The 27,411-nt window shown below is 38.7% G+C and overlaps 1 protein-coding gene and 1 long non-coding RNA gene across 4 annotated transcripts in view; one reads left to right on the top strand and one right to left on the bottom strand.

The window, feature by feature from the left end:
• DPP10 (dipeptidyl peptidase like 10) overlaps nt 1-27,411 on the top strand; it is a 559,151-nt gene that overhangs the window by 441,391 nt on the left and 90,349 nt on the right. For all 3 annotated transcript variants that reach the window (XM_083489332.1, XM_083489331.1, XM_083489333.1), the window contains 2 exons: nt 2,115-2,209; nt 9,322-9,396. In XM_083489332.1, the coding sequence (XP_083345458.1) occupies nt 2,115-2,209; nt 9,322-9,396 (170 nt within the window). The remainder of the gene's footprint in view (nt 1-2,114; nt 2,210-9,321; nt 9,397-27,411) is intronic.
• LOC310701387 lies at nt 5,143-10,411 on the bottom strand. The gene is made up of 3 exons (XR_014523031.1): nt 10,218-10,411; nt 9,300-9,401; nt 5,143-5,507 (listed from the first exon to the last, which is right to left on the bottom strand). It is a non-coding gene; the product is annotated as an uncharacterized lncRNA (long non-coding RNA).

Here is a 27,411-nt window from a genome sequence, read left to right as displayed (position 1 = left end):
TATACTTACTCTCAGCACTTGCTTAGTACTTATGTATATGCACAGCTTTATTTTAGTATCTCCAACACTTCAAGGATTTTTATCTGTTCACACTCACTGCAATGAGGTTTTCTGTTTTATACCGAGGTGACTGTGACACCAGGGTCTCTGTATGACTCTTCAGCAGACATCTTCATTGTTTGCAAACATCATACTTTCAACAATGAAAAAGAATTGACTTTTTGTGTCATTCCATTTTTCTCCTCTAAAACTTTCTATTCAAACATAAGGGGAAATGACAACTACAAAGTAGTTTCTTGAAATACTATAAAAGTTTCTTGAAATAAGCAATGGATCTACCCTTTCCTATTCATCTGATTCTAATGTGCAAACATATCAGCTGCATATCTTTTCAGAATACAAAATGGCAGGTCACCACACCAAGGAGCTTACGATCTATAATTTGACAGAGAGAAAGTAACGTAGGAAGGCAGGTGGAGGCTGAATTGAACAGGGAAGCAATTAGCAAATGTTCCAGTTGCAATTGCTTAGGCTTAGTTGCAGGCCATCAGGTACAAGGACCAGAACAACTAGACTTCACAGAATACATGGGTTTTGAATGAAGAGAGACAGAAAAATACACAGCATGTTGCCAGAACATGTGGCAACAATTAATATACATTAACAGAGGTTTTGTGTATTATGTTTCTGCTCAAGAAAATGTTACATCATTGTACTTTTTCTGTAAATTTCTTCCTTCTGCACTGTTTCATTTCCATGGTATGTAAAAAAGGTAAAGGTAAAGGTACCCCTGCCTGTACGGGCCAGTCGTGTCTGACTCTAGGGTTGTGCGCCCATCTCACTTAAGAGGTCGGGGCCCAGCGCTGTCCGGAGACACTTCCGGGTCACGTGTCCAGCGTGACGAAGCTGCTCTGGCGAGCCAGCGCAGCACACGGAAACGCCGTTTACCTTCCCGCTATAAAGCGGTACCTATTTATCTACTTGCACTTAAGAGTGCTTTCGAACTGCTAGGTGGGCAGGAGCTGGGACCGAAGGACGGGAGCTCACCCTGCCGCGGGGATTCGAACCACCGACCATGCGATCGGCAAGCCCTAGGCACTGAGGTTTTACCCACAGTGCAAGGATTTTAAAAAGCACTAAACCACTATTTATGAAATATGCTAAGGTGGCTTTGTTGAGGTTGAATGATAAAAACCACAGTAAAAGTTTTCTCATGCTTCAGTGTTTTTATTTTTATTTTTAAAAAAGATGGATAGAAAGATGGATTGAAAATCAGTGTGGCATAATGGTTAAAGTGTTGGGCTAGGACCTGGGAGGCCAGGTTTCAAAATCCCACTTGGCCATGAAGCTCACTGACTGGCCTTGGACTAGTTTCTGCCTCCCAGCCTAACCTACTTCTCAAGGTTGTTATAGGTATTAAATGAGGAGGATGGGAACCATGTATGCCACCTTGAACTCCTTGGAGAATCATAGAATTGTAGAGCTGGAAGGGAACTCAAGGGTCATCTAGTCCAATACCTTGAAATGCAGGAGTCTATGGCCCCCATCTAATTTGAAACCATACTGGACCCTGCTTTGTAAATGTACTAGCAGTTTTATTGCTGCACCACTGGGAGAAAAAGGTGGGTTATAAATACAGTAAAACAAACAAACAAACAAATAAAAGCAATGAAATTGTTGGATGTTCTTGTAAATGTTTTGGTTACGTAACCATTTTCTCATGCAAGTGCAATCGGAATTCATTCTTGATTAACAGCCATTTAACCAAATAAAGATTCAAGGGTTAAGACCATATGGCCAATGTTGCTGCTTTTTTTACACAGTACAATTGAACTTGTTTTACACAAAGGAGTAGGATGTGGCTATACTGATTTGATGAAACCACCTCCATTAGCAAGGTCAGAAAGACTAGAAGCACTCAGCATTCCAATTATCTCTGGACAAATCAACAAAATTAGATGCTACTAATGAATTCATTACTTCAACCTAAGCACATTTTAATGTATTGGATGGTCAGTGATGTCTTTTCTTCGTTGAATAGGTCCATTAACTAAGAAGCTATTGCGTGAAATGTTTTGCCTTTGCTGATCCTTAATGTGTTTTTCTATTAACAGATACAGAAGTGGTGTATAAAAGCAGACATGGGCATGTTGTTAAACTGAATGTAGAAACAAATACAAGTACGTTATTGCTGGAAAATGCAACTTTTGTAAGTATTAACTCTTTTTACGATTACTATGGCAACAACAAGTTCTATTATACAGTAACAGACCTAGTAAAATTACTATACTATGTTTGGCAAAGAACCACATATCTTAAATGCATACCAAAACAGCTTCTTTTTTTCTCCCCCTCCCCGCCTTCATTTCAAACTCCTGAAGCATAATTGTACAGATGGTTATCAATGTGACATGGCGGAACTGCTCACCATACTTGTGGAACATCTTCACCTTCTTTCCAGGCAATTCTAGATATGTACAGCAGAGCAGATTATGGACATGTAGACACTGGTTTTCCATGATTATAGCATTAATTGATTATTTCTGTCCTTTCTCTGAATAAAACTGCTAGGTTTTCTGCTTATACTCCACTTGAAGATAGTGATGTGATTTTTATAAGCTTTGGCTGCTTTATAAGCTGTGCTGTTCTGAGGGTGGTGGGGGAGATGGAATGGCCTCGCCACTATCAAACGTGACCTGATAACTGGTTATATTATTCCAGTCTGCTTAATGTGGGTCTTCCTTACTTGGATCTGTCTTCCATTTGTCTGTAAACAAGATGTGAAAAACGTTATTACCAAGGATGCTAGCTCTTCTTTTAGTGTGGAACACATACCACCTGTAGAGAACTATGCTGACTACCAGTTAGTTTCCTCAAATAATTCAAAGTGCTGGATTTGGGTTGTGGCTACCTGAAGGACCACCTGCTCCCACAGAAGCCTGGCCTTTGGTAGTCCTAAGCAGGAGTCATCGCTCTGTAGTTAGGTTGGTGATGATACAAGACAGGGCCTTCTAGTTCTTGTTGCTTCTGAAACTCTCTCCATTGACCGTGTCATTCAGGCTTTGATGAATTTTAGAAGACAACTGAAAATGCTGATCTTTCTCTTAACTTTTAATGAATTTGATTGGTGCTGCTGATAAAATGAATGTGCTTGTTGTGTTATCTGTTCAGTTTTGTTATGGATTTTTATTCCTAATTTTTAAAACAATGTTTAGGATATTAAAACATATATTTATAATGTCTAAAGAATCCTTGTGATTAAGTGGTGCAATAAAAATATTTTAAATAAATAATTTTGTTTTCAAGTAGGGTGTTACTGGATACAACAAAGTCTTAGCATCATAGAATTGTGGAGTTGGAAGGGACCACAAGGATCATTTAGTTCAACCCTTTGCGTTGTCATATAAAACATATTTACAGTAGTTCAGGACTTGCACCCAATAGGGGTGGGTGGAATCTGTCACTTTGGGTTTCTCTCATCTTCTAATTTTTCCTGTCTTAAGTACAGGTCTCCACATTGCCACGTCAGTTTGTGATTATTGTTTTTAGTTTTCAAAAAAATACATCAGCTCTTAGTGTGAATTTATCCTAATATACCTATGTTTATATGCAACTTTCCCTAATGCACACATGTACATTTTTATGTCCCAGGTAAATCTCCTTCCACTATTTGGATGGTGATGATAATCTATTCCAAAATCCCAGAAAACCTTTTCCAGTTGTGCCCTATAAATGCTAAAGAAAAAAGATATCACTATAGATTTCCCACAATATAAAAACAGCAGTGTCCCATTTCCCAGTTTGTTCCTATTTGTTCTCCTCATTTGACAAGATTTCCATTTTCTGAAGGAAGCCTTCTTGCCTGTAATAGCTTCCTTGATTATGATTATTAACTATACAGACACTCTCATTGATGTATTTCCTGATTTGCATTATACATTCTAGCTGAGCTGGTGTTAACGTACTTTTGAATAATGCCAAATATTCCGGAGATATTTGACTTTCCTCATTTTGACTTTTATCTTCCTTTTTACCAGTCCCCTCATTTTTGGGGACATTTAAAGTAAAATGTAATGGTTGGACTTCCTTACGAGTAAGTTGAATTTGATAGCACTGTGGTCACTTTTCCTAGTCAGTTCAACAACACTTGTATCTCACACCAGGTTTTGGGCACCACATAAGATTAAGTTCAGTGTCTCCTCCCTTTGTCAGTTCCATAGCCAGCTATTCTGGGGCACAGTCATTTAGAGTATCTAGAAATCTTACTTCTTTATCATAACTGGAAATCTTACTTCTTTATCATAACTAGAAATCTTACTTCTTTATCTAGAAATCTTACTTCTTTATCTAGAAATTTTACTTCTTTATCTAGAAATCTTACTTCTTTATCATATCATAATTTTATCATAACTTTATCATTTCCCCTGCTTAAAAGATCAAGAGGCTGTTAGACAGCAGAAATATTACTAAGTTCAGGAAGATGCCTCCCCCCCCACTATAAATTTAGTTTTCTTCATCATTGTAACAAATTCCTTCTCCTAGATGTATAGCCCTGAGCAAAGATGTAGAGGCTGGTTGCTGGGACTAAAATGAATATAGTATGAGGAACAAAAGTGAAATTTCTGTAATATCCATGACAATAATCCAGTGTTGTAGATTGAGGTTAAAGGTAGGTCTTGGTTGAAGGCTACTACACAAATGAATGTGTTTTAGAAGTGAGCCATTGTTTCTTAAACAGTGGATGTGGTGCAGTTTCTCTCTCCCCCCCCCCACCATTTCTTATGTTCAGTTGACAGGGGGGGGGAGGACACTAACTGTACTTTAAAAGCAATTAAAATTGATGCAGTAGTAGTGCATAGCAAATGAGACTGTTGAGCAAAGATTAAAGGACCAGCCACACAACAACAGCAACACAGGGTATGTTTTTAGTCAGGAAGCACAAACAAGAAAGGCTGGAGCTACGTTGTTATTGCAGGCCGATCTGGAAACTACAGTAATTCAGTATCTCAGATATTGTAGAAATTTACCACTTAACTTGTGGGAAAATTAAAACAATGTGTCCTTAATTATACTGTTTTTTGGTACATGAATGTGTGCTTTATTTGCTTGGAAAAGAACGGATACTTTTGGCAAACACAAATGTCAAGAGACATGTTAAAGTTGTTTACTGAAGCGGGGCATGGAAGTTACATTCTTTCATTTCATTGCATGGTCCTCTAGTCTCAGGGCCACAGTGGACTGATAGATCGTTTCAGAGTACAGAACTACTTTTACTTTCAGCAAAAACTAATGTTTGTATTCCTAGAATACGTGAAACAATAAAGGTTGAGAATGGAGGGGGTGGGAGTCCTTCTTTGTAGTGTTTTATCTTTCTGTCTCCATTTGACTATCACCCCTGTCATCTGTGGTACCGGCAATACTTGTGGTCACGGTTGTCAAGTGCATTCTTGGGCGCAGAGAAGAGGCTGGTGCTGCTTGTCCAAGGAGCATCGCACCCTCATGTATCACTGTCAAGTAGAGAATTAAAACTCAGGTCACGAAAGGCACTTTTTCGAGAAAAGGCAAGAAATTCAATCTGCAACTCGTTTTACACAGTTTTGCCCAATCCTGCTGTCAGTAGAATGAGAATCCTCTTATCTGAAAAGAACAAACTTTTACTTTTTTAAATGACAACTAATTAAATCTATGATTCCCTTTTCATATTTTTTAATGTAAATAAAATTTTGGGGATACTTCAGATAAGTTGGGAAAGAGTTGTGTTAACAAAACAACAGAATATATACATTAGTTAAGGGGGTAATCACATGTTGTTGTCTTTACATGTTGTTGCCAACAACTCTCTGTTTGATAATCTCCAAAATAATCCCAGATATACGTGATGGAATTACGTAACTTTACAGTCGGTTGATGCAGCCAATCATGCACCACAGAAAGCAAAATCAGACATAATAGATGATTTCCTTTGTTTTTATCTGACCTGCTAGCATATATATATATATTGGGGGGGGGTGTTAGATATATATTTTTAGATAGAAAGACCTGTGTTTGTACTGCAAGAAATGAAGCATTTTGTTGTTTTTATTTGTTAAGTTATTTAAACTGCTCTGTAGTTAATATCCTTAAAACTACTTCTGGACCTTGTTCTTGAATTTGCTGCCAATCCACTATATGTTTCAGTTGCCAAATTATTTAATCAGGGATTTGAAAGAGAGCATAAAACTGAACTAGGCGTACATGGAGAGCTCCCTTCAGGGTTCTATAAATTGTTCACCTTGTGAATTTTGAAAATATTCCAAATATTTATTTGCTGGGATGACTCCAGGCAAATATTTTTATATGTGGGGTGGCATTATCTATTTACTATATATTATATAACAGTAAAATGTACTGTTATATCAGGAAAATCCAGCTCCTTGACACTTGAACTATAAATATATGCACAAAATGATACAAAAACTAGAAAAGTGCTTACTTTCGAGTGACCATGTGGTCCAGGCTTAGTATGAAAAGCTGGTAGATCTCATGAGGCTCCTAGGGCCTCCTGCCCCAGACCTCTCTCCAGTATGTGCTCTGACGAACATTAAATGCTTTTAATCCATGAAGGAGTTCTATCAAATCATATAAATCCCAGAACTGCTCTTTGCTTCTGTTTTCTTCGAGATTGCCTCCAGCCTGAATTTAAGTATTTGGGAGATCTTTGGTTTAAGCTGGTGTTGATACAGCATTCAATTTGAATACTTGTCTTTTCCAAGTCTCAATAATGAGCTGTGGGTAGTCATAGAATCATAGAATCATAGAGTTGGAAGAGACCACAAGGGCCATCGAGTCCAACCCCCTGCCACAGAGTCCCACAGAGCAGTAGAGTAGTAACTTCACTAAGGTGTGCATGGGGGTCCATAGGTAAAGTTTTCATTAGGGACGGTTCTCCTGCTCCAAGTGATGCCCAGGTAGAGCAGCTATGAGTCAGAGATCACAGTTTTACAGCAGTCTAAAGTCCAAACAGAGCAAAAAACCCCCAAGAAGCCAGGCCAAAAAGCAATCCAAAGTCTAAACACAGTGGCAACACAGGACGAAAGATCTAGAAACTGTCTTAGGGTAGCAGTTTTCCCCCTTGTGGATCAAGCAGCTAGGTGGCAGGCAAAGACAAGTGAGGGAGCTAGTTCAAAGTCCTCTGTGTTTGGAAAAGGAGACTTTTAAACCTGAGTTTTCAGAGCCCCACTCAGAACACAGCTGCACATTGCTTACAGATTTGCTTTGCTCACGAGGAGTAGCTTACTCACAAGTATTCTTTTATTTCCTTATATGTCAAGTCCAGCATCTTGAACTAGCTCTGGAAACAGCTACACTAGAAACACAATGGTACTAAAGATGCTGACAGAATTTATTTATTCGGGGGTGGGGGTGGAATGTAATATGAGAATGCCAACTCCATGATGTTAACAGCCAGGTTGCAACATTCTGCCCAAGCTGAAGTTTCTTGACGATCAATGGACTATCTAGAAGTCACTCAAGTACGAATGACTTTGTCTAGAACTTAGTCTTCCATTCCTATGATTTCATTAACTTTGTTTTATTTAAATTCATTGTCTTAATTTGTGATTTTTTTGGTCAAATATGATAATGTATTTTAATGTTATCTTGATGCTCCTTTGGAACTTAACAAATCTATGGGACAGTTTTCAGGGGAGGAACAATCATTTGCAAGAATTAGTAATGGTTTCTTTGTTTTGTTAGGAACAACATATATTTGCTTAAATAGACTTGAAAGAGAAGTTGCTGAATTACAGTTTATTACTAAACTGAAAACTATGGAGATACCTGGTCTGAATAGAGATATTGGATTCTTGTCTCATTACCTATGCTAATGCTATTTTTGGTCATCTGCATACTATCCCTTGTTTTTTCCTGTAAGACTAATTGCACTCGTTAACAGTCGTCAACAGGTTTACCAAACCCATTGAGTCAATCATCCATCTCCTACTTCCCTTCTGAGAAAAACCCCACCCCACCCTCCCACTGTATATATAAGGGTCTGGTGACTTCTGTTTCAGTGTATCTGAAGACGTGTGCATGCACACAGAAGCTTATACCCAGAACAAACTTAGTTCGTCTCTAAGGTGCTGCTGGACAATTTTTAATTTTGACTGCGTCAGACCAACACGGCTACCTACCTGAATATATTTGCTTGTTTAACTTAGTATTATGATTTTTGACAGTTTACTTGCAGCAGTTCACAAAATGTTGTTTAAACACATTAGTAATTCATTGGTAATGCCAACAAATGTTCTATTTTGTGCTAATTAACTCACTGCTGTGTATTCCAAATTGCCCATTCCTATGGGACAAAGCTCCTGTCAACCTAGCAGTTTGAAAGCATGTAAAAGTGCAAGTAGATAAATAGGTACCGCTCCGGTGGGAAGGTAAACAGCGTTTCCGTGCGTTGCTCTGGTTCACCAGAAGCGGCTTAGTCATGCTGGCCACATGACGCTGTACGCCGGCTCCCTTGGCCAATAAAGCAAGATGAGCGCCGCAACCCCAAAGTCATCCATGACTGGTCTTAATGATCAGGGGTCCCTTTACCTTTACCTATGGGACAAAGAGGGGCATAAGCTCATGCACAAGACGTTTCCCCACTATACTTTCCATTATAGCTGTAATATATAATTCAGCTACAGATGAATACTCTTTCTATCTTCCCTGCACTATTGATGTGCCTTGTGCTTGACCTCTTTGTTCTTCAGATGGGAAGTATCTTCATATCCACGTAAAAAGAAATCCCTTCAATGGTTCCATTGCTTCAAGTATGCTCTGGTCCTTCCTCTACATCAGCTCCATTAAATTCTTTCTGACACCACCATTACCTCTTGATTAAATTATAGCCTTGAATTCAATTGGGTGTCATGTATTCTTATCTAGACATAAAGTGTTATTAGTTTGATAATGTTCCCTTCTCCTTTTCCATTTTTGCCACACCACTGAGGATTTTAAATCTTCTGTAAAGCATTTTCTTAAATAAAAAGTAGGTGTTGTGTAAAATGTTTGGACCGGGGGAAAAAAATCTCACTGCATGATATATGTATCTGCATTTTTATCAAGAAATCATGCTGCCTTGTTGCTTCTTGCATCAATTGCTTTTAAACTCTCTTGGTGTTTTTAATACAGTACTTTAATACTTGTTTTGTTTAATACTTGTTTTATTTTAAGAACATCCCTTTCTCTGGGGTCTTTTAAAATGTAATATATATATACAATGTAATTGAAATGTCTAAGACAAAGTGTTCTTCATGTAACAAACTTACCAACACTGTGTTCTTTTCTTAGGTAACTTTCAAAGCATCAAGATATTCAGTCTCCCCAGATTTAAAATATGTTCTTCTTGCATATGACATCAAACAGGTAAGCTAGCAGTTGGCCAAAAATAAAATTAGAATACATGCTGGTTAGAAGTCTGAGCATAGTAATATGCAGAAAATTATACTTAAAACATCCTCATTTATGAAACAATATATATTTAACTCTTTTAATACTGATGACATCCTGTGTTAATAGGATGGATTCAAAGTGTTGGTCCCATTTGCTTTTTGGATTAAGCTTGTTTTGGTTAGAATTTCTTACTACTGACATTTCTGTAAGGTTGTCTTGATGTATTAACAATTCTTTATTACATTTGGATAACTTTTTTTTTTACAGTAGTGTAATTCTGTGGGTTAAACCATATGCCATTCCAAAGATCCATAATCAAGATCTATTGCTTTTAAAAAATTAAGGGCAATAGGGGGCAATGTCTGGGATGGGGGGAATTGGATCGGGATGAAAACTCTAGGGAGGGCAAGAATGTGTGCATATGCAAGATTGACTTTTCCAAGGGATCTAAACAACTTGGCACCAAATCGCTTATAGACATAGTCAGGTTTTTAAGATCAACAGAGGGGGCCCTCTCCACAGAGGCACATCTGGCATCTTCATTATCTAGGTGCCCTTTGACAACTGAGTTATATATTTTTAGGATTCATCCTACTGAAAATTGTTGGAAATTGGTTTTAATATTGTGTTTTTAAATTGATGTGCCCCCCCACCCTTGTGGCCTTATGGTTATGGGAGGATAATAAATCAAATAAATAAATATCACCATCATTAGTTAGGTAAAATAATTAATATGAACCTTGAAAAATGCATAGAAACATTAGGAAATGGCATGGTAGAACTGTGAAACTTACCTGACATCTCTCTGGTCTTAGGCTGAGGCTGAAGTGACAAATGAAGAAAAGAATTAAAATATGAAAATTATGAGTATGCTAAGGTGGAATTAAAGTGTCATTAAGTTAGAGGTCTGTGAGCTGAGCTTTCATTCTTATACATACAATATAGGTAGCAGACCCTTGGATAATGGCCACTCTGTTGAAGATATTTCAACTTGCTTAGACCAATTGCACTTCTTTTGGCCACTTCGGAATGCATGTTTGAATCCGCTGTCATGTTTTAAAAAACAAAAGCAAAAACTGAAAACAACTTGCTACCAAATTCTTTGTCAGGTTTTAGCATGTATATGTGTGTTCTTTGAAAAACAGGATGGAACTTAGAAGATATACTCTATACCATAATAATAATTTTATACCCCGCCCATCTGGCTGGGCCTCCCCAGCCACTCTGGGCAGCTTCCAAGTGTATATAGCTCATATTGGCCAAGCAGATTTCCTAGAGTGACATGAATGAAATGGTTGTTGCCATTTCATCCCCAGTTTTGCTTATTTCTCCATTTACATGGTTACAGTGGATTGCATGTTAACAAATTACAATGTGTGTCAGCAGCATCACCATTGCTGCTAGCAGGTCAAATTTGCCTTATCATGTTCTGTTGTACCTTTTTTCCAAGAACATCAGAGTGAGTTACAAATCACAGAGTTAGTTTCCTGTCCATAATTGTCATTAAGTGAGGTAATTGTCTTCAAAGTCACACTAGTCTTCAAGAGATGTCATTTGAATATGAAGAATCTTTAGAAAAGGTGGACTTGCTAGAAAATAATATTCCACCTTCCCTTCTTATTTCCTCCTAGTGACAGTTTAGAAATAGAGATTTCTAAATAAAATCTTATAGTTCCTTGGGTAATACACATTACATAAAAGAGTGGTCAATTTTTACATCAAAACTATTGCATGAAGATGACTGAAAAGTTTAAACAAATTGAATAAAAAAATGAGGACACACGTTCCACCCAACATTTGCCCTGAAATTGTAATTAGAGCCATAGCTATTTTGATGTTTGGATTAAAAATAAATGCAGAGTTAAATTAAATAGTTGAATATTTATTTTTATGTTGTCAGCATTTTCTTTAATCTATTTTCTGCTTGGAAAGTCAAACTTTAATTAAATTTGAAGTTGTTTCAGCACAATTAAGAATATCTTTAATCATAACGGGATGTAAATTTGCATGAAAATAAGCTTTCTTTGAATACAAAAGTAATAATTGAATGAATCATTTAAATCATGCTGGATACGATAGAATAAGGAAAGTTGTTAGATGCATGCTTTTGCAGTTGTTGTGATGTTGCTCTATAAACTTGGACTATTAAAATAAGTGTATGTTAATTCTTAGTGGGAAAAGTTCACTTCAGCTTTTGTATCCAGAACTGAAGTTATTCTCCCACCCCCCAATACAGATGTTTAGCTACATTTTGCATTTTTAGGAGCATTATGTGACCCAGAAAAGCAGCAGATAAGCAAACAGGACACCAGGTGTTGCTATGAAAAAACTGATCAAATCTTGTATTGACTGGAGCAGGCAGGGTAAGGACTGGCATGGCAGTAGGGTCAGGATCAGTTCTTCATTCCATCCACCCAATGCTGATTGAATAGAATCAGCTGGGGTTGAACCATACTAGACTTGTTCCTTGGGAGTTGGCCAGTGTTGAACCTTGTTATGGTGCAAGTCAAGCTGGCAAGGTCTCGCTGGGTGACCAGGGTGAGCATTCCAGCCAGGCAGAGACCTCACCCTGAGCTTGGGTGTACTATGGCCACCCTCTCTCCTTTGTTATGTTGATTCTGCCCAATGCCATTTCCACACATGTACAAAACAGTGTTCTTCCTTCTAACAAAAGAAAGCCATAATTGCAGATCCAGTCACAGTGACGCAACTCCTGCTACCCCCAGGGAGCAAAGACCTAGTCTAAGATGGATATAAAAAACTGCACAGGACAATGTTCTGGGATTTTAAAATTGGCCGCAACTTTATTGATTCTAGATGTAGGTAGGCTTTGGCTCAGGCATCAGATGTGTATCTGTTCTCAGCCCGCTGTTGGCGGGGGTCTGACACTTGAGCAGAGTCAAACCTGGAATGGAAGGACCATCTCAAGGCAAGGGTCTACCTAGGTAGCCCTCTGAGGCTGCTGCTGGAAGCTCTATGGCCCTGAACAAGGCTAATTCAGCCTAAATGTAGGCACAGTAATCCTAATTGGTATTATAAGTAAGACTGGCAGTGAAAAGGTGAGATAAAGGATTCAGATTACTGGAGCCCAGTTTATGGATTCTTTAAAAATCATCCCTCGTATGTGTGTATGACATTCTGCTTTACTAGTCATGGAAGACTTTGATTCTGGTTATAAAGGTTTTCACACATGAGCTACTGATGAATTAAACTGTTCAAGTGACTTTGAGCACGACAGACATCATCCCACAGTCCTTTCCTTTTCAAGGATTTGATATGAAATATTCAGGTATCTAGGAAATATCTCCAATTAGGTAGGGCAGATATATTATTGTGTTTCCATTCTTCAGATTAAGTGTGATAAGATTTCAGGAGTTTTTATCATGTGGTCTGTACACGGATTGGCAAATGAGGCCTCTGAAGCAAGTTGGAAATGGTAGATCTTTGGTTATTAATCCTTTGTTCACTTTCTCTCTTCCCACTGTCAAACCATGAAATAATTTTTTTAGTGACTCATTTCACACATAAAGCTAAGCCAAACTTTGGCTTACAGTTAGGAAGCTAGCATGTGGTGCACGTTTAGAACAGACTTTGGTTAATGTTCATGGTCTCTTCCACAACTGCAGAATGAAAATAAAATGATGATAAAATACCAGCTGATACTTCACTACAATTTTCAATGTCTGTCAACTTGGGAGTTGTGGCATGATACTTTTGTGGTTGTTCATGGATTAAAGAAGGAATAGGCAGGAGAAGTGGAGTTCAATAGCGAGGAAGCTACCTCCTCAGGAGATGTTCTGTACTTCAGTTTTCTACTTTAATATGGCTGCTAGCCTTCCTTTCATACACACCTCAGTAATTTCTGTTTTAATTGCTCAGGTTCTTATAATTACAATTTGAGAAAACAGTTTTCAGGCTGTAACTTAGTTTTAGCTTCTTTTCCCAAACACCCCCCCCCCCGATAGCTACTCGTCATTTGTCAAAGATAATTTTTTACAAAATACATCTATTCACAGTACAAGCATTTGCTTTCAATCATATTGACAGGCTTACTAAACTGCAGAATGCTCTCTGAAGAATCTTTGAGAAAAATACCAAAACCCAGTAATAAGTTTCCAATTACGTTGCTCAAGTTCAACCATTTTGGTTGAACTTACTTAAATAGTAGAATAATTTGTTTATAGAAACTATTTATAGCATGCTGATTTTTCCATCCACATAATTCTGTACTGTAGTAGGCTCATCAGTTTTGGCAGGTGGTGATGGCGGTGATGATTGGAAGGCCAGGTGAGCAACACGAGACCATTAGAAGACTTCCGAGTCTTTTTATTCCTTCCACTTCACCTCACCCACTATAGTTGGTATGTGAGCAAGTGGCAATGCTAGACCTAAGGCCTCACTTTGCTTCAATATTGGTAACACTGTGGTTTCAATGGAGGACTGTCAGACTTTGAGTAGCTAGCCTGAAATCCAGATTAGTCCAAGTCCTGTGCAGACAAGATAGATAGATAGTGCAGACACTATGAAGTATGGCACTTGCTTAGTCTTCACTAAAAAAGAAAAGAAAGTTTCTTGGAGGGCCAAGGGTACATACTAAGGCTTTGCAGAGACAGGTGAACACTTATTTATGGGAGGCATCCAAGTGCAATGGGCAGCAAGCCAGCAGCTCTCTCTTCAGATAAGCTGCTATGCTGGTATAAAATGTAAGGTGCTTAGGTACAAGGTGGCCAATCTACAGCTCAAAATATCTAACAATTTTCAGACTTTACAGTGGGAGTGGGGAAGGAATGGGATAGTATTTTCTTACCCCATCCTAGCAGAATTGGATTCTATTTTGTAGTTGAGGGGTAGGGCTGGGCCTATCCTCTGCACGCATTCTAGCAGCAAAACATTTATCAAGAAATGTTTTGCACAGCAACAATGTGACTAAAGCCAGCAGCAATATTGCAAATGCCCAGGTAAATTAGTTAGACTGGCCTTGTTTGTGAAGGGAAATTTTCCTTCATTCTTGATGCACATCTACTGCTGCCTCTAAGAAGTGGCCAGCTCCTTGCTGTTCTTAACTGGCCATAACAACGGCAAGCCAGGCAGAAATCTGAGTCACTCCTTTATCACAAAAGGCAAGTTCAAAAAAGCCATCCATACACTGTCTGTCTTAAAACTAGGTATGCCAGAAGAGGCCAACCTCAGAGCCCTAAAACTTGTCTGGTATTAAGATTCTCAACTGAGATCCTTCTGTATTTTCCTACACCAGAGGTTGACAGAAGGTAGATCAGCATCTAATGGCAGATCTGCTGGCTATTGACAATAGTTCAGCAAGGGTTTCTGAATCCCAAGGGAGACGTTCATGGTGAGTTCTGGCACCTCTTTTTCTAGAAAAAGAGGCATTGCCTATAAGTATTCTAGCTAAGACTCTGAAACAATTGCCGAAGATAAGTACACTATTTGCACATCACAGTAAATGGCCCAGGCTGAGATCAGTTAACTGGAGAGATGGGATTGCCTCATTTGCTATGGTACTATGACATTTTGTAAACTGCTTGGGAAGGCTGTATACCAGAAAGTGATTTATAAATGCTTAGAACTAACCAACTAACCAACTGGGTCTGCCATTAGAGGGACAATTGTTTCCTGTTCCTTTGCCATATTCAACATGTGGCCTAGTTGTTACTATTTAGTCAAACTATCCATATTCCATATTAGCATAAGTGAGCTATTGCTTGCTTGACTTTCCAATGAAGGAGAAGTGGAGACTGGTGTCATATTTTTTGAAGTACCAATTAGTTATATAGTGGCCACACTTACCAAGATACAGAAATGTGAAGTACGCAATTACAATGGCTGACTTCCTAAAACTACTAATTGATTCATGGTTTCTCCAGTGTTGTTTTCCTCTTGGTTCTGTAAGCTAAAGCACAAATGCTTACAGATCCTGTATGTCTCTCCCCTGGGGAAACAATAAGTTGAACAATGATTTCGATATTGGACATTCCATCTCCATAGATACCACAGAGATTATCTGAAGCTCTGTCCTTGTTTTGTAAGCCATGTCCTTTGGCATGACCTGTTTCTTTCAGTTGTGCAGACAGTTTTGACAATATCAGGTTTCCGGGGATGACAGAATAATTCAGGGAAGAATGACATTATTAGTGTAATCAGTACTGTAAATCAATTAAATAATAATTTATCAGTCACTAGCCAGTTCAATAAATATGTATACTACCAAAACTTTATGAAAAGTGCCTTTTTTTAAATGCTGATGGATTGCCATCCTATAAATGTCTACAAGAATTAAGTCCCATTAAGTTCAGTGACATTTACTTCCGGGTAAGTGGCTGTAAGATGCAGAGTAAAGCTGCAAGTTAATGCTAGAACTAAGCCCATCTTGAATGTTCCAGATTTGCTATTATATTAGCACAAGAGAATAGTAACACTTAAGAATCAAAATTTGAACCCCTGCTATAGTGCATATGGAATGCAGTAGAACCTCTTGCTGTTTGGCTAACTAAGCAAAAAAATAACAAAATGGTGTATGTTAGGCCTGATATTCAAATAACACATTCAGTGTCAAAATTGTACTAATAATTCTACTGAATAAACACTTTTGTTGTGTTTCATAGGTGGGTAGTACTGAAAATTTGGGTATTAAAATGTATTTCAAATACTGTACAAACTAAATGGTATTTCTTAACACTCAGAAAATATATTGGTATTTTCTGTGGGAATTACCTTTTAGCCCTGCTGTGTTTTGCATTTGTATACTTTCTCGATGTTTTAGATACAGCGGAGTTGGCTTCTATAGCTGTTCTATAGGGTTTTAGTAGTCTTTTACTGATGGATCATACTGAGTTAAGTTTGGTGAGCTTGGCTCATGCATACATACCACACTCTGGGAGGTCAGATGAACAAAGTCTGCTGATGAATAAATCAGTAATTTACACAGGATATCTACATTGTCATATAGGACTCTGAAAAATGATTTTACACAGTGTGTTTGAAAGCCGTTACGTGATATAATTAGAATTGTACATCCATTGGGAATCTGAAGTCACTCCTTGATCCTCTTGATTTTCAAGAGCACCACGTTGAGAGTCAGGGGAGCTGCTGTTGGTAGGACTCAGTGACGCCACTGTGCGTGCTAAAGTGTTCTACAAAATCCTTTTCATCAGAGCTCATTTTAACGATCCCCACAAACTCTTTCCCTTTATCTACAGGCACAAAGCCAGGCAATCCTGGAAAATTGCCCTCACTAACAACAGCATACCTTTCCATTTTAATGTACGAAACGTTTTTAGCAAATCCAATTTTTTTAGAAAATGCTTTTTTAAATTAAATATGTCAATAAATACTGTGTTGTGGTTGAAAATCTGCAGTAGCTTGCTGCAGAGAATGTGGTGTGTACTATGTCTCGTGCATTAAATATTTAAACAATATGCCATTAGTATTGATAAATTTAGCTGCAAGTGAACACTTAATCTTAAAAAAATATTGAATCACAGTATTCTGAATTTCAATCTTACTGACAGCCTATACAGAAGCACCATGGGGTACTAAATAGCAGAGGTGTACCTAGAGGCGCTGGCAGCCCCAGCAAAGAGTCCCTCCTCCACAAAAAATCACAATTCCACAATAGCCACCTTAGCAATTACTCCGTTTTATGCGACCCAAGTCATCAAAGCATCTGGAGTGAGGACAAGGCAAGGATGAGCGAGGACGAGGCTAGGAGGGCAACCACCACCACCACCACATGCCTTTGTGCCACAGTGCAAGAAGGACAGAAAGCTTCTCTCCCATGTTTGATCTCACGGCAATATCAGTGGTGCGTCGGCACTCACATATATGTCATATATTCAGTAGTCTATAGTCTGATAGGTGAATTTTGCACACACCCACACCCTGGGCGTGCACAGGTTTCACTGACCCATATGTATGCCTCTGCTAAACAAACTTGATAATTTTTGCATTTAAAGAAGAAAAACAACTGTATAGCTTTGCTAACATTCCTTTTTATGCGTACTTTGGTTAGTAGCATTCTTTAATTTTATACAACAATCTAAAATAACTTTTGTATTTTGCATTTATTTAATGTTCTTACTGCATTAAGAGATAATAGTAATATATATCATTTTGTAAATTATCCATACTCTAGTAGTCTCCAGATTCGACAACCATGGGATATGTGAAACAACCTTTGAAGACTGTTGAGAAACAGCAGTTAGTGCCTATACAATGCTAGCTGCACTTTACCAGTCTGTTCTGGACTATTAAGTGAATGACCAGAGTACTTGAAGTACCACCTGCCTTTATCTTTACCTAGTCATATAACTTCACTGGAGGGCTTTCTAATGACACCACTGTCATCCATGGTGAGCTGAATGACTGCCAAATAAAAGGTTTTTATGTGCGTGATGGCACCCCAGTCATGTAACACTCTAACCATAGGGGTTATTTTGCTTCAAGTACAAATATGGTTGAGCAGTGATGGTGTAGGTTGGCAGCATGTATCAACATCTAGATTCTAAAACATTAGTTCCTCAAGCCTGCTGCAAAATTTTGTACACACCCTTCTTTTTCTGTTGGAATTCCCACAGCTAAACTGTTTGTGGCGTAAATTCCACTGGCTTTGTGTAGCAACCTCACTCCTTACTTAGAAAGGACCATGTTTACAACAGGATTCGGGGGTATAATAACTACTTAGAGATTTTTGAAATATTAAGTGGCATATAAATGCTTTCAAATAAAGCAATAAAATAAGTGATAAAAGAATTAAAATTAACAGGGCTTGTATAAGTGGAGATTTTCTATCTTGCATCAAACATAATAAGCACTCATACAAGGATGGAAAATAGTGTTATTTGCTCATTATAATTTAGTCCTAGTAAATCCCCCTGACCATCAAAGGTGAACACAATCAAACAAACTGTTGGCAATATTCTTCCTTAATGAGTAAACTCAGCAGGAGCAGCAACAGCATCAACAGTTGTTAGTAGACTGAAATTATAAGTCTCCAAAAAGGTCAGAAATAAAGTTTACAGGCAAGATAGACTGGGTACGAGCTACATTAATTATTGTAAGTGTATAACTGAAGTATAATAACACGTTTTGAGGGTTTAAAGTAGATATTTCATCTCTGAAGAACAAGCATTTTACCTTAACTATGACTGCACTTTTCAGTCATATCTGAGCTCTTGTAACAGACACACTGTTCTTTTCGACTTCTGGCACACTGTCATCAATATGACATGGATTAATTTGTAAGTGTATAATTTGATATACACTTTAACCTAAGTTGATAGAAGGAAGGATATTGTCTAATGATTTTCAAGCAAAGCTACATTGGCTCCCTTCCAGCCCAAATTGGAAATCTATGGAAGAGTGCATATCCTGACTAAAATTCAAGTCAGAGAAGTAAATTTTATGGATAATAGTTACTTTATTTGTTCAAGTTACGTAAGAGATGCTACTCATGGTATTGTAACATGATTGTTTCCCAAGGCTGTGCCTGCCCTTTCCTTTCTCTCTCTGATACACTACACTGAGGGATGATAGATTATAAGGAAGTAGGTGCCCTTTTAAAGCAGTAATGATGATATAATGGATTACACAGGGCAGAGCGTAGCAAAGAAACCACAGTAGATCTTTATTGGATTGATCAGTCATTTCAAGTGTCGTTTATATTTCAAGTGTCACTTATATGCTTTCAGTACACATCCTCAACATCTCATGGACAGGTGCAGATCACATTGCTTATGGAATGTACCTCTGGCCTGCAAACACCTATTCTGGATAGCAGATTTCAATGCCAGAGTTAGGGTCAATCATCACACATGGGACAATTGCACAGGGCACTTTGGTATTGGCAGCACGAATGAGAATGGACAAAGTCTGCTTGAGTTGTGCTCGTTTCACAGCCTTTGCATCACAAACACATTCTTCTCTGCCAAGGCAAAATGGCAAGTGTCCTGGAGATATCCAAGGTTAGGCCACTGGCACCAGCTGGACTTGATTGTTACGAGGCAATTGGCATTGAACTGTGTTCATGTCACATAGGCTACCACAGTGCTGATTGTGACATGGATCACTCCCTGGTGGTGAGCAAGATCCTTCTCCAGCCAGAGACCGCCTATAGCACAAAGCAGAAAGTGTGGCCTCAAATCAACACTTCCAGAGCAGTCATACTTGAACATTGTGAATGCTCCTCTGATTCCATCAAACCAGCACTACTGAAGTGCCCTAGAGACAGTGTCAAAATCAGCTGGAAGTGCATCAAAGAGGCAACCTATAATACAGCTATGCCCTTTTTCAGCAAAAGATAGCAGCAGATCCCTGACTGGCATTAAAGACATTGAACCTGTTGTCACTGCATAGTGCTAGGCTCCTGCGAACTACAAATGTGTGTCCTATGAGAAGACACTTGCTGCACTGAGAAAGGCAATGAGCAATGCTCAGCAGATTGCCAGACAATGTGCCAGCGACTACTGGCTTAAGTTGTGTCAGGGTATTCAACTTACTGCTGACTGCAGGGTAGAATTCAACATTGCGGTATTACAACAATTTCATCTGCTCAAGCATATTAGCTTGCTAGTTGAAGCCATCTCCCTGACACCCCCTGAGCCAATTTTGGAAGGTGGGGAAGAAAGATTGGAAAGGCCCATTGTGCAAGTGGAAGCCCTTGTGCAAGGGCTTCTACTGCTGTGGTTCATTAGGTGAATCTCACTCATAGGATCTGGACAACAGATCTATAGATACAAAAATGCTTGGAAAATTAGGTGTGTTTTTTTTAATAGGAATTCATTAAATATTCATTTTCCAAAAGGAACTAGTTGCAGCTCAGTTTCCCTAAAAGAAGCTAGCTCAGTACACGTTCATCCAGATGAACATTTTGGTTCACAAAAAAAGATCACCCATAGCGAAAAGGAAAAAAAGACACCAAAATTAAATATAGTATTGAGAATGTTACAAGCTGTTGTGCTGAAGTGTAGGGGCAAAAGTAAATTAGGGGCCACACAGAAGTAATAAAATTTCTGACAGAAAGAATGCCAAGAGAACTGGAAAAGAACTTACCCAATTTAATATGTGCCAGCCACACAGCTGTTAGACACAGGGCATAATTCATTTTGTTCCTTTACCTGTACTTCTTACTGCAACCTGCTCCTGTTGGAAGAGTGCAAATATCTTCAGCAGGAAAGATACTCGAAATGCTTCAGATTTCTTCCCTTGAATTGCTTAGCAACAGTGATTAAGGGACTAATCAGTCTTACTAACAGCAGTACCTATATATCTGCCTCATTATGTTGTTTGCCTGGCACCTAAATATATGTAATGAAGGCACCAGGCAAGCCTCTCTAGGGAAAGCATCCCACAAATGAAAATGACTTCTTAAGGAGTGGTCTTACCATTGCCTCCTTCAAGCAGGCAGGGACCACCCTATCTTGCAGGGAGCCATCAATCACCTCCCTGACCCAAACACATCCAGTACAACAGCACTAGACAGTGCTCCGGACACCCTTGAAGTTATCTGCTGTAACAGTGGAGTCAAGCTTCCAGTGAATTCAAGCAATTTTACCTTCAAAGTGCTTTGCAAACGAGCAATAGCGAGCTACCATCACTTCTGCAACTTCCTTCAGGCCAGATGTGAAAATGAACTTGAAATTCTTGAAGCTCTACCCCAAAATGAACCTAATTCATCTTTAGTTGGTCAGGGTGTAGTTCAGATATTGTTGTTGATGTTTAACTGAACAAGTTCGTTCTAAGAACTGAGACTCAGGGAAATAATTTTCATTAAATATCCTACACCCACCTCCTTTAGTAGTTGGGTTGTAGCCTGGACTAGGCCCTATTTGATTGCTGGCTCCCAAAGTTCACCTCCCCCATGCTGTGTCTGATGTACACACCAAGTTTTAGGGAGGCAGTTTCAGTACTGCATTCCATTGAATGTGTGTAGTTGTCTCATCTGTAGTTGGCTGTGGAATCCCATATGGGTGGCCAAATCAATGGGTTGTCTGTTATTTCTCCCGACATTTTCACAAATCAAGATCCATTGTGGCTTTCACAATGATACCCTCAGCCTCAAAGAAAAAGCTTGGAAGTATCTTAAGTACAGAGCTTTACTGTAGCATAAAATAGAAGAGTGATTAAATCCTGGCACTTTTTCCCTCTCCTCTTTGGCTTCATAGACAACAGAATAATAGTTTTACCATGTTTTGGGTCCTGTGAAAAACAGGGATTGTTCTGAAGTTTTTCAAACTCTGCCAAAACAATTTATTGAAAGAAGAAACATCCAAGAGCACTTCCACACTTATATTCATTGTTTATTTCAACCACACACTGCGTAACAGATCACTAGCATAACATGCTGAGATATCCCATGGAGAGGAGTTAATGGAGCTTGATGCAAACAACAATAAAGTTCAGATCTTAAGTGCTTCAACACCTTAAAATGTTCAGGCTAGTCATATTTTCTAACATTAAGAGTTCTGTGTTATAAAGCAAACACTGTGAAATTATTTTGGTACAGGAGGTTTCTCTTATCTTTATTATACAGTGGTACCTCGGGTTACAAACACCTCGGGTTATAAATACTTCGGGTTACAGACTCCACTAACCCGGAAGTAGTACCTCGGGTTAAGAACTTTACCTCAGAATGATAACAGAAATCGTGTGGCGGTGATGCGGTGGCAGCAGGAGGCCCCATTAGCTAAAGTGGTACCTTAGGTTAAGAACGGTTTCAGGTTAAGAACAGACCTCCGGAACATATTAAGTTCATAACCAGAGGTACCATTGTATGGACTGCTCAGGATTGCCTATTGAATTTGTTTCATGAAATGAAAATCTGATTTCTATTGTATTCTTCTCAAAGATAACTGACAGACCTGTGACATGCCTCAGATTGGCTTGGAACTAAACCTAGCCATTTCCTTGAGATTCTAGGACATTTGCAAGACAGTCTAAATTAGGAGACCGTCTCCATATATCAGTCACAGATTGTACGAATTTACAAGCCTTTCCAATTCTTGGCTGCTAAATGTTAAGCAGGAGGAGACCTCATGTGAGCTCCGCTGGTCACATGAAGCTAACCTTTCATGAGTAAGTACTGTGTGTCTGTGGCCTCCATCCTTGACTGTCAAAGCCTAGACTAATGTGTTATCTACTGGCTGTGCAAGTTTGTTTAACAGATCTATGGCCACAGAAGGCATATGGTTCCCTGCAGTTTTGGAGTGTCCTTGTAAGGCAGGCAGTGCTGGTCCACCCATGAGGCGGTGTGAAGCACCTGACTCAGGCAGCAGAGGTACAAGAAGTGGCATTCACCTCACTGCTTTGTTCACCACAAGGGAGGCATTCTGGCATGTGACATATCTTTGAGGAACACAATACTTTGAGGAACACATATCTTTGAGGAACACAATACTTTGAGGAATGCCCTGGCACCTGCTGAGTTCAGCGTAAGGAGGGTCTGGTGGTGGTGGGTCTGGTGGTGGGATTTAGAACAGCAAGTGGGGCAGGAGATAGTAATTTCCATTTCTCTTTGGATGATGAAATTGGATGGGCTGCCCCTGAGGGCAGAGATGGAGAACCTCAGAACCAGGAGATGAAGACATATTCCAGGTCTCTCCGTCTGGCCTTTGGACCACACCCCTCAGCAGCCCTGCTCTACACCCTCCTTGGCTATCTATCTATCTATCATCTATCTATCTATCTATCTATCTATCTATCTATCTATCTATCTATTGTCGTGATTAGAATGTAAACTAATATATAAGGTAAGAACCAATTTTATCCAATTTTATCGCTGGTCTTCCACAACTGGTATGTGGTTTAGGTAATTGCCCATGAATGAATAATACCCTCAGGCCAACAAAGGTCCTGAGGGCCTATTATATGGCAAGAATGGGTAAGAGGCCCTCAGCAGGATGGAGGTTGTTTTTGTTCTCCTACTCATTATTTATTCTTAGCATTTGTATGTCTAACACAATGTTCTCTGAGGAGCTAGGAGTTCACAAATGCCACTTTCTGTATCCTATATGAAGTCAAGTGGAACAATGAATAGGGAAAGGATACAAGATCCTTCCCTTCCTGCCAAAAAAACAACACTAGAGATTTTGTCCAATGTCCTGCGTGGCAGGAAGCTGGCCATGTTTTCAGCCAGAGATCACGAGTGCTTGCAAGTTGATCTTGGATTACAAAAGAGTATACCAAGTTTGCAGCTAAGAATTAAAGTAAATTCCAGAATTAAAATACCTAGACTATTAGAACATAGAAACATATAAGGCTGCCTTGTACTGAATCTAGCCAATGGTCCATATAGCTGAATGTTGCCCACACTGAGTGGCAGTGGCTCTCTGGATTTTTAGATATCTGCTAGCATTGCCAAATGATTTGAGTACCATAGTAGGAAAATACCTTGGAAACTATTTCGTGTTGCTGTGAAATAACTTGCGCTAGCACACATCTTGGGACTTTGTTCAAGAGACCCTGTAGAAAATATTGAGCAATGTTTTGCACAAATGTAAACACACCTCTAAATTTAATTCTGTGTTTTTAACACAAGGCTGTCAAAAAATGCCTTTCTTCTCATGGAAAGGAATATATGGACACCACCTGACATAGATTTTTATTTTCTGAGTTGGATTTGAAGGTGAGCTGAAAAAGCTGCTTTCCCCCAGGAGTTAATGACGGGTTACCAAGATCCGTTCTCTTCTTATATTGTCCCTAGGGAATGCTTTGCACCTATAACAATTAGAGCGAAGTATTGTGAAATTGCTGAATTGTACAACTTTTCTCTGTGGTTTCTCTTAAGTTACAGGTGTGCTTTTCTTCACCTGAATGGTTGTTATGTGTATTAAGACTAGTTTTCCAATAAGTTGGATATGAAACATCTCTTCCTTCACTTTCTCCTTCTCCTGTTTACACAGTAGAGAGCAATAATTGTTTTATTGTTTCACAAAGGAAAATATTTCTATATTGATTCATACCTGACCGATCGATAGAAAAATAAAAATAAAGTTTCCTTCTTCATAGATAGAAGGAAGGAAGTTATTGACAATATAATAACCATCTAACCAATAACTTTCAAAGGAAGTTATTGACAATATAATAACCATCTCAAAGAAAGCATTAGGCACATAGAAAATGTTCAGGTAGTCTTAAATGCTTTTGAATAACAAACAACAATAATCACATTCACACAAGTTTTCTCCTGTTAGAGAGCATTAATTTTAACCTCAAGGTGCTGGGGACTGAACTTAGGAACTTCTGCATGCAAAGCAGAGCCATAACCCTTCAATTTGAGACAGTTATTATTTCAGAGATGGATATAGGTGGGAAAATTGCCTTTTATGAAGTAAAAAAGGTGCTAGGTAATCAGGAAAAATTGAATGCCTAGATACAATAGGCAGAAGTTTAAATGCAAGTGACTTGAGGTTTGGACTATCACTGTAACAAGGAAATAATTACTAAATACAGCCTGAGGGGGTTACTATTCCTGGGAGGTGCCAGGAAGTACCGGTAGTTGAGGGCAAGGTCTGCTCTTTCTCATACAAGGAGAAGGAGGCTGCAGCCAGTAACAGCTTTGTAAAACCTTTATTCAGAGCTTAGAATGTTCAGCCAAAAGGCCTAAATGCTGCCTAGAAGCCATCGCTGCAGAAAGGAGGAACATGGAACAAAGGGTTTGTGGGACCCTAAGTATGTATTAAAATGTTAAACTGAAGTAGCATTGTGTCCCCCCCCCCCAATAAAATCAGGCCAGACCTACATATCACACATATCCAACAAACATGAGTTCCGCAAGGACTGATGCTATCAGTACAAATGGATCCTTTCAGTACAGAAATAAATCTTCTCAACAATTCCTCAACAGTTGAATTATTATTTTAAAAAACAGGATTTTCTTTATTTTAATATTTAATATTTAATATAATTACTATGAAAAATTAAGGAAAATTGGGCAAAGATAGGTACTGGAACAGCAGGATCATATAAGTGGTAATATTACGCTTTTCTTTCTGTTCTGTGTTCACAATAAAAAAAGTCTTTGTGATTGGGGAAAAGGAGCATTCTTTAACAGGAACCTTTTATGTTGTTGGGATATGAGTACATAATGCAGATACAGAAGGATTTAGCTACAAAGGGATATGTTGTATTCACCTTTTAGTGGGATCAAAACCAGTTCTTGAGTGTGACATATAAGATGGGGAAAATAATAAATGAAACTATCTGAATGTTATAAGAAGGGAGCAGAGAGAGCTGGATCATCATTATTAGCCTTGTCGAGTAGTATAATGGCCTATCGACTACCCACTGTTTATTTGCAGACTGAAAAGAACCCAAACTAAAAACAGGACTTGGAATGGAATATGAAACTGTATTTCTAAAAGTATATAACAGCAGGATAAAAAGATAGGATGAGTGGTAGGTATTTTTATTGATTGGAATCCTGCTTTCCTATTGATATACCCTGGAAAACATATTAAGAAAGGAAGAGTTTGATAGGCATGCTATTGCTACCATAAAAAATTACCTTGGGTTGTTTTGCAGAAGTACGTAGTAGAATCTAAGCAAGCTGCTGTGAATAAAAGTAACAGAGAATCCAGTGTATGGTTTCTCTGTATATAAAGTGTGATTTTGTGCTTGCCTGGTGAAATAAGGATGAGAGGGTTTTGCTTCTAGCATGCTGTGAGAATTTCTATCCCAGAGAGAAATACAGGGAAACATATAATTTTATTTAAGGATTTCAAATGCCCACATTAGAGTGTCTTTTTTGAGGTGATCTAAGTGAAATGGAAAAATTGCCTGAACTCTCCTTGCATCATGCAAAATCCAGGGAAGAGATATCTGAAAAGAGTAATGGATTGCATGTTGTCTTGGACTCTCGCTTGGAGGCACACTGTTTTATAGCTGTTTCTTTTCATAGCAACGATTATGGTATCTGACTTAAATAGGGCTTCTGCCGTTATATTTCTCTCCCATTATATGCCAGAATAGTTCCAATCAACACAAATAATGGCACTTCATTTTAATTCATAAAATAATGTGGCTAGAAAGTGGTGTTTGGTAAGCATTAGAATACAAATGTGGGAAATTGGTACTTGTATTAAGAACATTTTTCTTTTATTAGGATTGTTTGTTCAAGCCTCCTTGATCTTGCTTGGGATTGAATTAATACATCCAGATCCATCCCCGACTCAGCACAAAAATTGTTCTGTCCTGCTCTACAAATCCAAATCTTTGGTACTCCTAATCACTTGCACTGGCCAATCCTGCCAATTCTCATGCTCCAGTATAGTAGCTCAACTTTAGTTGCTTTTTCAGCACTGCCATATGGGGTCTGTGGATGCCAGCCTGGCAAGAGTATTTCTCCCTTGTCTGCCTGCCTGCCTCTCTATGCCAGTGCCTGCTTGCCCGCCTGCCTGCCTGGTTTCTCTGAAGTAGCAGGGCTGGGTGACTGACCAGAGTTTTTTATATGCTACTTTTCTCCTACAAGGCCTACCGACACAAACAGAAGACAGACTACTAACACACAGAAAACTTAGCACAGATTATATCCCTCCCATCTAAGTACAGTGATTGGAAAGTGTTGACTGAGCTTCTACCCCTGGATTGGAAGCTTTCAATGAGTGAAGTCCAGTTCCCCTACTACCTCTCTCCCCACCCTGACATTCCCCTTATATGGTGGTGTGATTAATAATTGCAACACTTTGGAGACTGTGGGTGATATTCAACTAAGTTTTACCCTAGAACAGTTGAAATTATTGGACCAAAGTCAATCACATTCATTAATTTCAATGGTTCCACTCTGAATTAACCACCCAGTTCAGGAGTCATTTAGGTTGAATAATAAATATTAGGACTGTGCAACCAAAGTCAAATGATATTAATTATGCAATGGTGGCTGTAGAAAAATATAAATGTTGTACACTTGTATTGCTACAGATATTGATGTCTTCTGAGGCAAAGGAGTAGGGTTGAATGGTTGGATCTTACCTATCATGG

Source organism: Podarcis liolepis, assembly GCF_965112155.1.
Source record: "Podarcis liolepis genome assembly, chromosome: 1".
Lineage (NCBI taxonomy): Eukaryota > Metazoa > Chordata > Lepidosauria > Squamata > Lacertidae > Podarcis > Podarcis liolepis.
The sequence above is the reverse complement of the archived record's forward strand: the minus strand, read 5'-3'. Positions and strand labels throughout refer to the sequence as shown.